The 15257-nt window shown below is 36.7% G+C and overlaps 1 protein-coding gene across 1 annotated transcript; it reads left to right on the forward strand.

Moving 5' to 3' along the window:
• The first annotated feature begins 7502 nt into the window (after positions 1-7502).
• porcnl (porcupine O-acyltransferase like) lies at positions 7503-15242 on the forward strand. Its single transcript, XM_079637818.1, has 13 exons — positions 7503-7762; positions 9381-9548; positions 10280-10472; positions 10599-10642; positions 10774-10955; positions 11539-11669; positions 11765-11890; positions 11981-12081; positions 12168-12244; positions 13571-13634; positions 13870-13955; positions 14100-14210; positions 14365-15242. The coding sequence occupies exons 2-13, from the start codon at positions 9413-9415 to the stop codon at positions 14461-14463; spliced, it is 1350 nt and encodes a 449-aa protein (XP_079493944.1). The 5' UTR covers positions 7503-7762; positions 9381-9412; the 3' UTR covers positions 14464-15242.
• Positions 15243-15257: the final 15 nt, after the last annotated feature.

Genomic DNA, 15257 nt, shown 5'->3' on the forward strand with positions numbered 1-15257 from the left:
CAATGTCCCTCTGACTCCTCACTGCACCATGGGTAGTCATGCAAAACCAGAGCTGCCTTTTAAAAGACTTTATTTGATTTTGTGAGGTCCTGATTTATTTAGATTTATTTATTACCACACTAAATCATATAAAACCACTTACAAAACACTTGTGTGATGTTCTCATTGGCTTCAGTATCACAGTCTCTCATATTCATGTCTCTCTTTTTATTATTCATAATGAAGGCTCTGGTTTTTGTAATGATGCATATGTCATGTGCCATTAAATATGTGCATATGTGCCATTAGAAAGAACGAAAAGCAGAAAGAAACTTCCCCTTTTCTGTCATAGTCCTCTTCTGTTCTCTCTCTCTTTCTCCTAGACTATGCTTTACATGTCTTAAAAACAACTTGGCAGCTGCGATTACTCTTGTTGACTCAGGATAGATCTGTCTAGTTCATCTTTGAGACTCAGACAACTAGGTTTATTTTAATACACTCCACTGCTCATTGAAATGCCCTTTGACACTAAACAAAATAACATGCTGTTGACTGACATTTATAAGTTTACATGGAAACACCTCTTACTAGCCCGCGTTTCCATTACTCTTCAAATTGCGCAAATTGTGAATTGAAAATACACCCAATGGAAACACGTAAATTTTGCAAAAACTCCCATTTATTGCAAAAAAGTTTTTACGCTCGGAAACAGTTTTTGCGCATTTACAGGTCACCTGACGTAGATGGTGCGGTATGTTTGTACAGAAGAGAGACAGAGTTCTTCATTAAACTCATAAAAGACAAAAGTATAACGGGAATACTGGATTCCAAACAACAAAGAAATCCCACAATTTATCAAGACTTTGAAGCAGATAGGAAAGAGAAACAGCTCATGTGTGCCGCTCCCAAGTATAAGGGGCCTTCCTTGCCATTAAAGCTTGGATAACACGCCTGTTTCCTTCGGAAAAAATAATCGCTAGTGCAGTGGCCGAGATGTATATAAACCTACCAACATCCAAAACCTACCGATTTTTAGAAATAACGATAAGTGAGGAAAAAATTACGCTTTAGTCGCATAACATCGGTTAATTGAAACGCCGTAATTTCGCTAGTTTTTTATCGGCATTTAGAAAATATCGCAAAAGTTTTGCGCAAATCTGTAATGAAAACGCGGCTGCGGGTAATGTTTTGAAATATTTCTTGAGTTGACCGTTGTTATTGCATGTAATCCCATAAACTTTTACAATTTAATAGTATAACAATTTCATTGAAAAGCGCATAAAATATGTCAGAAAGCAAGATAAAGATAACATAAAACAACAGAGAGGGGGGAGATAAAGAGAAATAGATTGACTGAGGTTAGTCTACAGTGATTCCAAATTTGATATGCAATACACTTTCTATTTTCATCCAATGAAATCTGATTTTCATATGACTGCTTGGGAAGGACGTGAACAGCCGAATATCAAAGGTAGCGAGGGAGGAGGGGAGATGCACATTCAGAGGAAAGCTGGCCATTGTGTATGCGTTCTGTATCCTGACGCCAACCGCAATCACACGGCCTGTGACTTACCAGGAGTTCTTTCTGCACCTTGAATAACATGTAATAGGCTGATCTCACGGCATTAGCATGCATTATACTACATAAAGAGAGAGAGTGAGTGAATGACTGGAGGGAATGAAAGTGCAACATGAATTTTAACAATATGCTCATTACTTATTTATACCTCTGGGAGGAGAGAAAGAAAGACAGATTTCATATCTGTTACTGATGCTTTCTCCTCCTTTCTGCCTCGGTAACTTTTCTGTTTGTTTGTTGACCTTCTGTGACCTTCTGCTGTTTTTGTGGTTACCTTTCGCTGTATATGAATGTTTTGATCTCCACGTCATGAATAAAACAGTCAGCTTTGTGAATTCTCTGGAGAAGAGCCTGCTGTAAACTGTTGGAAAAGGTGACAGCTAACATGTTGCTTTTGAATTCAACCGCTAGCTCGCTCTGATATTTAGCTGGTTCCTGAAGAACCGTGTTAGGGAGATCCGTTTTCCCATTTATTTATACCTAAGCAATTTGGAAATACGGCTTCATCTCGCAGACCTGAAAGCCTCAAATAAAAGGAAGCACAGAGGCAGAAAGAAGAGAGTGGATGTATACCACAGGGAACCTCCGTAAACGACATCTTACAGGACTTCAGATAGTGAGGGATTTGACAAGCAATTATAGAAGCCAAACGAGCGCAGTGCTTTCAGAAGAGCAACAGAGAGAATAATACAGAGATGCTACAGTAGCAGTTATTGAAGTCTGAGAGACAAGAGGTCAGCGTTGGTGGATCTGCAGCGGATGAGGAGAAATTACACACTTCAGGAGTGTATAGCGTTATGGATTACTGCCTCCAGGATGGGAAGGCACCTGTTTCTGTCTCTATAATTAAAGGGATAGCTCAGGCAGAAATGAAAATTCTGCCATTGTCTGCTCACTCTCATTCTCATGGTGTTTAAAACCAATATGACTTTATTTCTGAACTGTACTGTTCATTCTTTGATAACAGGCTTGTTATGCTTCAGAAAGGCACCATAAAAGTATTACACTTTTTTTTTAAAGCAACCAAAATATATGTTTTGAATGACACAAGTGAATGACAGAATTTTCATTTTGATTTAACTAATCCTTAGAAAGCAGATATTCAAGACAAGTACATTATTATTGTTGAATATGTTTTGCGATTGAAATGTCAATTGTACACTGCATTTATTTGATTAAAAAGACTGTAAAAACAGTAATGTCATGAAATATGACTTTATGCATTTATTTAAAATATAATTTTTTTGTAACATACTGTCTTAACTGTAAATTTCTGTCAAAACAATTTACTGACCACAAACTTTTTGATGGTAGTGTGTCTTATGAATAATCAAATGTTTTAATAAAATAAATTCTCATGAATTTTAAGGTTCATAAATCAACATCCTTAATGAAAAGTTGCGATGGAATATACAGTTGTCAAATACGAATCCACAGGGTCCCCCTCAAACCCATGGGAAGTGTTGCTGAGAAAATTCATTAACTCACTCAAATATCATGTAAATTCATTATGCTCCCAGCAATGAGAAAATATGGAGGCCTGTTGTGAAGAAAATTCCACTACAATCTTAATGAAAACTCAGCCTTTCTCTATCTCTGAGGGGGAGGAGATTCTCCAGAAAATAGCTTGAGGACAGATCTCATGCAAGCACACACCAGTTAACATGCAAGAATTTAAGTTGCAATAAATTTAGCCAGCAAAGCAAAAAAGTGAAATAGATTGGATTTCACATTCAATTCATAGCTACGCAGCTTAAACAAATCTCTAATTAGATAGCCCACAGCTCAAAATTATTCTAAAACTAGAAGACCTCACTGATCCTAAACGATTTAAATGCTTTGGAAACAGTGATATAGAGATAAATTTGCTCACAATTCATCAGAATTTTGTGCTCAAGTAAATATTTCTTGCGATGTCTCTCGAATACGAAAGACGCAGGCGCAGATGTAACGCAAGGCTGTGGCAGAACTCCTCTTAAGATTTATATCCCAGGGAGAGGTCAGTCGATGAGGAAGAGGATCTTTATCATGTCACAACCTGCAACAGACATCCCAGTTTACAGGCTATTATTCCATATATAGAGTTATTCAACTATCAGATATGATCTTAAACCTGATGCTTGTATATTGACCAGATGTTCCTTCATCTGCACATTCACAACGCAATCACATTGCATTACATAAAATATCTGTTCCTTTCAACGCTTTTGGGGGGATGGGATACATGTAGGGAGCCTGGAGGTATGTGGAATGGACAAGATGGAGAATAGATTGGGGGAGGATGGAGGAGAATGGGGGAGGAGGAATGTGGTGAAGCAAATGTGTAATTGTGGTTTGTGGCTCAACCTAATATTCTTAAGGGACAGATTGATCCGTAAAGTGTTTTGTCCCCCTGTGGATAATGCTTTGACAAATTATATACAACTTTCAGGTAAGTTTGCAATGAAGAATTTTTTTATTTTTATTAATCAGGATCCAGATTTCATCTGTTTAGTTTCTGTTCTGCATTATTGTAGTATACTAGTAGCTTCACATTATTATCAAGTAAAGTCGATTCACTTGTGTGCTACATCTCAAGTCAACTTAGACCTTTTGACCCAGACAGATATGATCAATTCTACCGCTCCTCTATTATTGAGCCAAACTGCTCGTAAATAAGGGCACCTCTCGTCTCTCTGGAGGGCAGAGAGGCAATAAGCAGAACTCTGTCGGACACCCCCAGGGCTGAAACCCACGTCCTCCCTCCAAGGACAGCACAGCGCAGTTCATTTAATTACCCAGCATGCCCAATACATTCCCATCTCACATCTGTATGTGGCAAACTCGTCCCACTGGCTGGCAAACACATTGGTTTGTAATTAATTTTTCAGTCTCCTCGGCTGATGTGTGTCAGTCACGTCGCGGCTCTTGCACACATTCCAGACTGCCGAGGGCCGAGGCTTACGCTGGAGTTGCGATTCAGGACCTAATTCATCAAGGCCTGTACCTGTCTCATATGGGTCATAGTGGGGGAGGGGTAAAAGCAGTTTGCATGGGTTTGGCTGCTGGAATGAACCTCGCTCAAATCCCCAGGTGTATAGATCGGCAGAGCTGCGAGATAAGAGTTGGTCCAGGCAGGCAGAAATGAAAGTTGTGGTGAAATAGTAGTGGCAGATCTTTTTCTATTATTGTGACGTATACATTTGAGTGTAACAGATGTTCGGAAAAGAAAAACATGTAGGACTTGGTTCTTTGGATCTGTTGTTGACTGGATTTTATGATTTGAGGCGTTGCACTCAAAAGTGGAGGCAGATGAACTTGAGTTTGAGAGGTGTGGTTAAAGTAGACTAAATGCTGGAGAAGTCCTTCACACATCACCAGAGAGAAGACTATATGTGTGTTCGCAGACCGATCGGTGTATGACATCAAAGTATCGAGAGAGCGATATTGGAAAGCATATTTTTGCAGAAAACTGATTTTAGACAGACTTCTGAGGCAGCGTAACGGTTTAATGATCTACAGCAAAATAGAGCGAGCTTTGGTGATAACTAACCAAATATTTCATTAATTACTACATTAGTGATTTCTCACTAAAAATGACATCAGAAGTGGAAAATGTTGGTCAAAAACCCACATTTACACACAAACTGACCACCAACCACAACTTTCAGATCCCATCGTTATTTTTTTGGATCAACTGTCACAGAATGGAACGCACAGGATTGTGGGATATAAAAGGCAGCGAAGGATACATGCTTCCTTCAAAAATCCATCAGATGAAGGTATCTCGGGAGACAGGAAGTGAAGCTAACATTGGATTCAGATGTGCCTTGATGCCTTCCTTCCTTGGAATACATTTTTCATCTTTCGGACGCAAACAACTTTACATGGTAGCCTAAAAAATGGATGACAGTTTGGTTCAAGGGCTATATATTGAAGGCATCAAAGTTATGACATTTTGACTAAAAATTACGAGGTCAAATAAAATAAAATAAACATATATATGGATGAATTCTTCACAATAAGATCTATAACATGCATTAAACAACCGATTGGGTTAGGTCATTTCATGCAGACTTTAAGCTTTCTTGCCATGTGAGCAACAGTGACATCTAGCGCACAGCAGCTGTAACTACACTTTCTCAGCCGGAAGACAGTAGGTATCTAATTGCTTCATAATTTTGTGCATCTTGGTTTTTTATTTGACAGAATAATGAATAGATTATAAGGCGTTACTCAGCCTTTATGGAGTTTTTTCCCCTGAAATTCTGTGAAATGCACCTTCTCGTATCGTATCATTATACGCAAATGTGGCTTAAATCAGCTGAATTATTTTATCCCAACCACCCAGCTGATTTTTTTTTTTAAATCAAAATAATATAGCCTAAATATTTGTATGTATATGCTTTCACCTGACAGTAGGCTACAGCCAATGTCATGATATTTACATTTACAAAAGGTTTCCAGGAAATTAGAGACAGCAGTCTTGCATATAGGCCTATGAACTAAATTTAGACTGAGCTTGTCCAGTGTCATATGAACAATTACCATGGAAACAAGTGTCACGTTGTCTCACTTGTAGCTGGATGAGAGTTACAGTGCATCCCTAAATCAGAAGATGCATCCAGTCAAAACAGCTTAAAAAATCGTCAAAATGTGTGGGTGTCATTAGGCTAATTCATCAAAGCTATTTATTTTCCAAATGAATTACATGGTGCGTGACTGAACTGAAATATTATTATGATTTGTACAGCATGTTTGTTTATATAGGCTAATGGCATTAAATATTATTTTGTTTATTGCTCTAGACTAGCTTGTTTGCGTTTACATATTGTGCGAATTAAACTAATGTTTTTGAGATACACTTGTGGTTTATAAATTTATAATACAATAAAATTACAGATAATGTGTTGTGTGTGTAGCCTAGCCTACTGCATGAGCCTACTGTTGCTATGGTTACATCCGATGTAGGACCTTAGGCGAACATATGATTTCTGTTCGCGAGTATAAGTGAAAATACCAGCTCGTATAGCCTAATTTAACTGCGAAACCACTGTTAAAACCTATATACTTTTTTTGCTTAGACAACCTTGGGTCAATTAAGGGCTTGACTTAAAAAAAAGAGAGATGTGGTAAGTCACAATGTAAACATAGTTCTCTAAACTTTGTCTCTAGTAGCCTATTTATGAAGAATTTTCCTACCCTGATATTCACACATAGGCTACGCTACATCTCATAGATTTATTTATTATTTAGTCTAACGTTATTTGATGTGCGTGTTTAACGTTATCTGGAAGAGGTTTGGACGTTTCCTGTCAGACATTAAAAAGAAGACATTTAGAAAATGTCTTTAAGATGTTTATGATTTAGAATGTATGTAAAACTGACATCTTAAAGACGTCTCTAAGTTTGTACACAGCAGATGTTTTCCAGATTAAATGCTCTTTAACAGACATTGCAGATGTAGCCTATAAATTAGGCCCCATGTGTGCTATAATCTGGGTAAACATGTGTTGCTATTGGAATTTTAGTTCATTTACAATTTGAAAATAATTAGGCTACTTTAGAACTAGTTTTTGAAATAGGTGGTGAGGGTGAAACCAACGAAGATTGGCTACTGCTTGAGAAAGCAAGAAGGCTAGGACTTATGACTTTTGACCAAGCTTTCCCCGAGTGACAAACAGCCCCGCAGTTTCCCCAATAAGGCACACAAACTGATTTTCTTCTATAAGAAAAAACAATGAGCAATTCAATTTCATCAGATAATAATAATAAATGAAATTTCTCCTGAGTGATTTCAACAGGATCTTTAAGGAGAGGAAACCCAGGTGGAAACAGATAAGCGCGATTTGAATCAAGACCTTACAATTATTTTTAAATGATAAATGAATTCAATGGAAGCCAGAAAATATATCGCATCCATCATCATTCCCATAATAAATAAATCCCAGGCAGGCACTCCAGCACCTCCACCGGCTCTGCGGAGGAAGTGAACAGTGAACGCAGAAGCAGCACGCGGGAGTCAAGTTTGGTTGAACTCCGGTGTGTTCATTACCACAACAGCGGCTGCGTCTCTGCACTGAGCCTCACAGATGTTTATGATCGTGCTAACGGAATGGAAAAGACACCTGGATAAGCTGGACGACACATTCCACTGGAAAAATCCTCGTCCTACTTCCGGGTGTGAGGTTGTAGCGCAGGATACTTCTGTGCTTCTGGAGATCGGTAAGAATCGCGTGGACGTGCAGCAGTGAGCGAGCACTTCGTTCACAGTCTAGCTATTTAGTTGGGTTACATGTCGCCGCTACAACTCTTTGAACTCGGTTGCAAGTTCATGAATCTCGATGAATTATCATTTTGATTTGCACGATGCAAAAGGTAGCATAGCTGTGTACAGGGACTGGAACAAAACACCGTTCCTATAGGATAGAACTTGTAGAAATTAACTACTTCTAAATGACATGCAAATTCAATGAATCTCAGAGAGTCAGTGATGTTGTAGGGCTAAAGCTCGTCTCATCCACACACAGTTGCATTATATAACAACAACCTCTGTTTAGGAATAAAGGGGATGTGAAACGGTTATATGAACACAGACTGGCCCAGTTATCATTCATGCAGAAATTGTCATTCCAGAAATGCTCTTTCCCTGTCAGTCCTCGGCTACATAAAGCAGGGCTCAACAACAAGGTTTTGCTACAAGGATTTCCCCCTCTGCTTTCCTGGATGGGCCAGTAGTTCGGATATTTACATGCCCTGCCAGCAGTTTCATTAACCACATCCATAAAAATGATCAATTTTAACTATATATTTTTTTTATTTGTATTAGCTTATAAGCTAAATAATAAAATCAATTAGAAGCAAAAAATAAATATCACAATATAACAATATTCAATAATAAATGAATAATTAAAATGATAATTAATTTCATGCTATATATATTCAAGAACACACATTTGCTTGAAAACAATCTGAACATCAGTGACTGGTTTATACTTTTTAACCTATTCTAACCTACAGAATGGCAATCATTTAACTGGTCCCACCACAGAAAAATGGTAAATCTTATTTTTAGCAAAGTATTTATATGTTCCAGAACACTTTGGGTTTTAATGTTTTATGGGGACATTCAAAAGATTTTTTACACTGTACTAACTGTATATTCTAGAAAATATCTATATCAGGATGTATGCAAATCATATATCAAAATATGTATATCACAGAAAACTTTCAGCATTTTTACGTTTTCAAAAAACATAACTTAGAATGATTTATAAGCTGTTGTCCTCATGGGGACCAAAAAATGTCCCCACAAGGACAAGGATTTTGAATATTGCCATCTTTGTGGGGACATTTTGTCCCCATAAAGTAAGGTATACTCGAACCCCACACTCACACATTGCAAAGATGTATCTAGATATTTTTTGCAGACTTAGTATTTAACAATGCCATATATATGTATGTTTATATATATATATATATATTAGCTTATAAAAACTAAATTACAGTTATAATTCATAAACCCATCTTTGCTAGCAAACAGTGGCAAGGATGCGGAATATTACTGATAGATGAGCTAGATAACGTTGCATTGTTGACACATTTAAATTAGCACATTTGCAACAAAAAAGGTCAATGCGTCATTAAAAACCTAATGTATTCCTTGCAAATTTATGAAAGGCACAAGATAAACACATACAATTTAATGACAATGCAAATAGCTGACTTTTCCATTATTGGCCTGAAATTGTCTCACACTATAGCCCTTGTTGAGCCCTACGATAAATCTAAACAAAATCACCATACAATAGAATAATACTCCGTTTCTCCTGTCTTGTCCCAGTCTGTGTGTAACAGCGTTCGAGGGACATTACTATGGATTCCTATGGACGTGTGGAGTTCCTGCAGGCTCTAGCAGAGGGCTGTGTGCTGCCCACTGCCCAGCAGGGTTTAGAGCAGGTCTGGCAGCTTCTGCTCCTCTGCCTGCTGTGTCGGGTCATCTGTAGACTCGGTGAGTCCGCCGTGCACAACCCCAGCCCTCAAACACCTGTGAGACTGATGGGAGCATGGCCTAGACGGTTCTTGTATGGCTAACTTCAGTGCTTTTTGTCATCCGTTTCACAGCCAAATGTATTGTAGTTAGGGCTGCACAATATATCGAAATACAATCAATATATTATGGCTTAGTGCGATTGTCAAATTTAACAGGTTGTGATTTAATCAAATAAATATGTGTGCTAGTTATTTCAGAGTAAAGCTCATCATTTACACGAGTATAGTTCACGATACAGCATTGAGGCGTAATATATCGGTATTGTAATTTTATAGTAAAATAATTTTATTTTACAGTTTTATTTAATTTAATAATCACAATAAAATAATAAATGTAAGATATACTAGACATTTTCACTCAGAAATTGCTAGTAAATGTCACTAATAATTACAGAAAGAGTGCTTTCTTTGTTTTATTTACAACCTAAAATTATATTTTTATTACAGTGACGCTTTTCCTAAATCGTTCGGTGCTAAAAAAAAAAAAAGTCTTCCGAGTAAAAAGTTATATATCACAATATATATTGCAGATAAACAAAATGTCGCAATGTCAGTATTTCCAATATTGTGCAGCCCTAATTGTAGCGCAGATTTCCAAGCTTGATCTTGTTATATGGAACTCGTGTTACTGAATCGGTCCATCTGTTGAGTCTTGATGCGGCAGGCTAATGGCGTGTCTGTGTTTGACAGGTGTCTCGTGTCATGTGAAGCATCTGAGCTCGCTGGCAGGCGGTCTGTATGTGCTGTACGTGTTCTTTGAGCTGCACACGATGTGGGTTATTATCCTGAGTCTCCTCTGCTACCTCATCCTGCTCCTCAGCATAAACTCCAGCAGCCGAGGGGTCTTCCTCTCCGTCGTCATCCTCATCTACATGCTGATGGGGTCTGTCATCCACTGCATAGCTAGGGCTTAATGAACACAGAAAACTGCCTGGCTCAAATTGGAAAAACTAGACGCAGCTAGTATTTGATCATGAGAGGTCACATATTTTGTTCATTTTCATTGTAGGGAGCTTCATATGATAGATGCAGCAACCTGGCATAAGATGAGAGGTGTGTCTTTATTGATTCATTATTAATCTGCATATTTTACTCAAGCTCATTTTTTTATACGCATGTTATTTTCCTCAAATGTCACCCACCATCGCATCACATCCCGTACTGACTGTTTTGGTTGTGTCCAGGTTCTCAGATGGTGGTGGCCATGAAGGCCATCTCTCTGGCCTTTGACCTTGATCGAGGCGCTGTGTCCTCCTTTCCCTCCCCACTGGAGTTCATGGGATACCTCTACTTTCCTGGAACCGTCATCTTTGGCCCATGGATCAGTTTCACCCGCTACACAGATGCAATTTATGGACAAAAAATGGTACATAAAATGATTGAAATAATCTTATTTTTGTATTTATTATTTTATTTTATTTATGTGAGCTTACTTCTCTTTACCCTGTCTGTTTTATTTTCTCTTTTATGATCTCATTTCATATATATATTTTATTGTGAACATTTATTTATGTGTAATAATAATTTGTTACATTTATATAGCGCTTTTCTGGGTACACAAAACGCTTTACATAGAACGGGGAAATCTCCTCAACCACCACCAACAGGTTCAGACGTTTTTTGTAAATAAATTGATGCTCATTTTCAGCAAGGATGATTAAATTGATCAAAAATTACAGTAAGGACATTAACATAGTCACAAAAAAACATATATTTCAAATAAATGCTGTTTTTATTTTATTTTTTTACTTTCTATTAAATCAAGAATCCCATTCCTGAAAATCATTTAACATTTAACTTTATATGCATATGCAGATATTGACATTCAAATGAATTGAATGCGTTTTGCATTTTTCTTTAATGAAGAGAAGATAATCTTGATTTGTGCCGAGCTCATTTCCATCAGCAAAGAGCTTGCTATTCAGTAACTATCTAACTATCTCCTGCAGAGCGTTGGCTGGTTCGGAAAGATTGCTCTGAGCTTTCTGAGGAGTCAGATCTGCCTGGTTATTTCCAACTGTATTGCTCCTTATCTCTTTCCTTACTTCATTCCCATCTACGGAGATGGGCTTCCTCGTAGGTGAGCTGCTCTTCCCTCCCTTCCTCAGGGATTCCATATTCAGAGGAAATGAAATTGTCTGTTTAATATTGTTTTTATTGGCCTTTTGTCCTCAGGTGGCTTCACGCTTATGAAAATGCAGTGTCCTTCCACTTCAGCAATTATTTTGTCAGCTACTTGAGCGAAACAACCACTGTGATGGCTGGAGCTGGATTCTCTGAGCACAAAGACCACCTAAAATGGCATGTACTCATGCTTTTTCTCTCTTTATTTATCTTTCTTTGTAAAATAAGAATTATTGAGACCTAATGTGACATTTTGTTAATTCAAAGGGATATTACGGTAGCTAAACCTATGAATGTGGAATTGCCGAGGTCTATGGTGGAAGTTGTTACTTCCTGGAATCTGCCCATGTCCAAGTGGCTTAACGCATGTATGTATATTTATCCAGGTTTGTGATGTATAGCTGATTCATATATATGTTATATATTAATGTTCTCTGTACATTTTAACACGCAGACGTCTTTAAAAATGCACTCAAACTTGGCACCTTTCCTGCCATCTTGGTGACCTACACCGCCAGTGCGTTGTTACATGTAAGTATGATTTTCAGCTCTCTGGCTATTAACATTTTTACAAGAAAGGTTTGTTGGCACGGAATCTGGTTCCATCTGTTTAAACAGATTTGAGTTTGTATAAGAATAAAACAACACCTGATCCAGAAAACAGTTTCCCTCTAACATGACAGCTTGGATAGAGATGGTTTGTTATCTCTGAACACCATGACCCAGATTTAAACTGCTGTCTACAGCTGTTGTGGATAGATAATTCAATCACAGCTGCCTACCCTGGCAGCTTATTCCTTGTCACCTTAGTGAGCTGTTGTAGTTATGCATGTTAGGTTGCTACTCACTGTGTAGCTAAGATAAAGTCATTCATGCTGTAATACCAGTTTGACCTTTAGGAATATAAATAAACTATATAAGAATAAAAGCTACTCAAATTATTAGATATACATATACATATATCAGACTGTCTCTGTAAGTTTAAAAAAAAGTTACATTTTTGTTTCATTTTTTTTAGCCAATCAAAAACACAGTGTGAATGTGAATCTGTTTGGGTTTGCTGACTATTGATGTTTGGTTGTAGGGATGGGGGTGGGTCCAATTTGGTAGATAAATAATTAAATAAATAATTAGATAATTATTAAAGATAATAATTCTGGCAAAAATTAGTAAAAGGCATGAAATTAAAACACCTTTAACAGTGTGTGATTTTTATTTAGAAAAAATAATACCACTATATCAGTGACAAAATTATTGTAGTTGAGTGGAGCCCTCTTGTGGTTAATATAGGACATTGTAATTTTCATAACTGATTCTATATTCACTAAATTCACTTAGGTTTAATAAGACTAAGAGTTTGTAATGTTTTTGAAAGAAGTTTATGAGTTTATATTCACCAAGGCTGTATTAATTTGATCAAAAACACAGTAAAACGGTAGTATTGTTAAATATTGTTACAATTTAAAATGTAATTTATTACTGTAATGAAAATTCAAATCTGAATTTTAAGCAGCAGTCACCACCAAACACCAGTCAGTGTCATGTCCTTCAGAAATCATTCTAATATGCTGATTTGGTTGAGATTTTTTTTTTTTAGTTATCAATGTTCAAACGGATGTGCTGCTTAATATTTTTGTGGAAACTTTGATCTTTGATCATTTGTTTAGGATTTTTTGATGAAATAACATTATAAATGTATTAGTTGCTTTTGATCAATTTAATGCATCCTTGCTGAATAAAAGTATTAAGATTTTAAAGGGAAAAAAACCTTTCTGACCCCAAACTTTTGATAGCAGTAATTTGATTTGTAGTATTAGTGTATTTTCTATCCTTAATTAATTACGTGTTGTTTGGCAGGGTCTCAGCTTTCATCTAGGGGCCGTGCTGCTGTCTTTGGGATTCATCACTTACGTTGAACATGGTAAACAATAATTTTAGTTCATTCATGCATTCTTGCCATCAATAAAATTACCAGAGCTTTGATACAATCAGTAAATCAATTATATTAACATACCGTTATTCATATTAATGCATACAGTCATCATGGCACACATTCCAGTAGACATGACATTCATCTGTAATTGAAGTGACATGACATCAGTAGTCTAGGCAACAGGACTGAAATGCAGACTCTTTGTTTTGTTTTTTTCTTATAGTTCTGAGAAAGCGGTTGGCGGCTATTTTCAGTGCTTGTATACTGTCAAAGCGCTGTCCAAGTGACTGCCATCACCAAAATAAGAAGGTGATCTGTTATTTCAACCAAGTCCTGCACTCCAGGATCAAATGTTTGTGTATTGTGAAATCTGTAGTTCATGGATTTCCACTGCAATTCCTTGTGAAGTTATATTATTAAATTTAGATATATTTTTCTTTCTTTTTTTTGTAGACTGTGTGGGTATATGGTGTTAACATGTTCTTCAGTGCATTGTCAATATTCCACCTGACATACTTGGGATCACTGTTTGACTCTGAAATGGACAACATGCACGCTGAGGAGGTGAGCAATTTTTTATAAGGATTCTTTTTTTATATACACAATTTAATAATCAATTACATTTTGTATTAATATTAACAATCAACTACTAATACAAATCTATCAAATCCAATTACGGTAGTAAAAGTTGCTTCATCGCAGTATTTTGTTTCCACAGGGTTACATGGCCAGTCACACCATTCAAAAGTGGTCGGAGCTAAACTGGGCGAGCCATTGGGTGATGTTTGGCTGTTTTGTGTTTTATTGGCTCATTTAAAGAGAATGCTATAGTATTGAAAAAAATCAATGGGTCATTCACTGAAACTGAACATGAAATATGGTGGTTGCTTGCTGAGAAACCATAGACTGCCGTTTTCAACAATCAGCGTTACCACATCCATCCTTATATCCCTCACATGGAGAGGAGTGCCATAAAAAGTGCCTTACGACTCATGGTTACAATAATAATTTTGTCATAATTTGATGATACTTTTTATTTTGATCTAGATCAGGTACAATTTTGGATTTTTACAAAAATTCAGTGTGCAGTTCATAAATGTTACTTGTATCTATTTTTTTTTTTTTTTGCCAGTTTTTGTCTCTTTATGGCTTCATATAGAGAATAAAGCATAGTCTCTTTTAGTGTGACCATGTTATAGACACTTTTATAGTAGGCCTACATGTCTTAGAATTATAAACATGTTTCATATTTTTACCTAAAGGTGTAGATTAGGTCTGACAATAATATTTATTATTTTCTAATAAAAAAAATTGCCAACATGACTATTTTTCTTGAACTATATATTTTTGCATTACTCAATAGCACTAATATCACGTTGTTCTTTGACATCAAGTATAGACACTTTTATCCAAAGACACTCATCACTCATGGTGAGCTAGTGCAGCCATGTGGTGTACTGTGATGGTATTTTATGGAATTCTGAAGTATAAAAAGAGCATCATGTACTTCCAAAATACATGTAAAAACAAAAAAATAGCATCACCATAATGTCATGTGACTCATATCATACACCACAGTTTTGGTGGGTTAATTGTTAGGTAGGCTACTAG

This window comes from Phoxinus phoxinus, assembly GCF_949152265.1.
Source record: "Phoxinus phoxinus genome assembly, chromosome: 15".
NCBI classification, from domain to species: Eukaryota; Metazoa; Chordata; class Actinopteri; order Cypriniformes; family Leuciscidae; genus Phoxinus; species Phoxinus phoxinus.

Bases quoted from the DNA above. Each gene is read 5' to 3' on its own strand.
- porcnl (XM_079637818.1), top strand. From the start codon at position 9,413: ATGGATTCCTATGGACGTGTGGAGTTCCTGCAGGCTCTAGCAGAGGGC. The intron at 10,473-10,598 runs GTCTGTCATCCA...TTTTCATTGTAG, and splicing joins CTCATCTACATGCTGATGGG to GGAGCTTCATATGATAGATG. The intron at 14,211-14,364 runs GTGAGCAATTTT...TTGTTTCCACAG, and splicing joins ACAACATGCACGCTGAGGAG to GGTTACATGGCCAGTCACAC.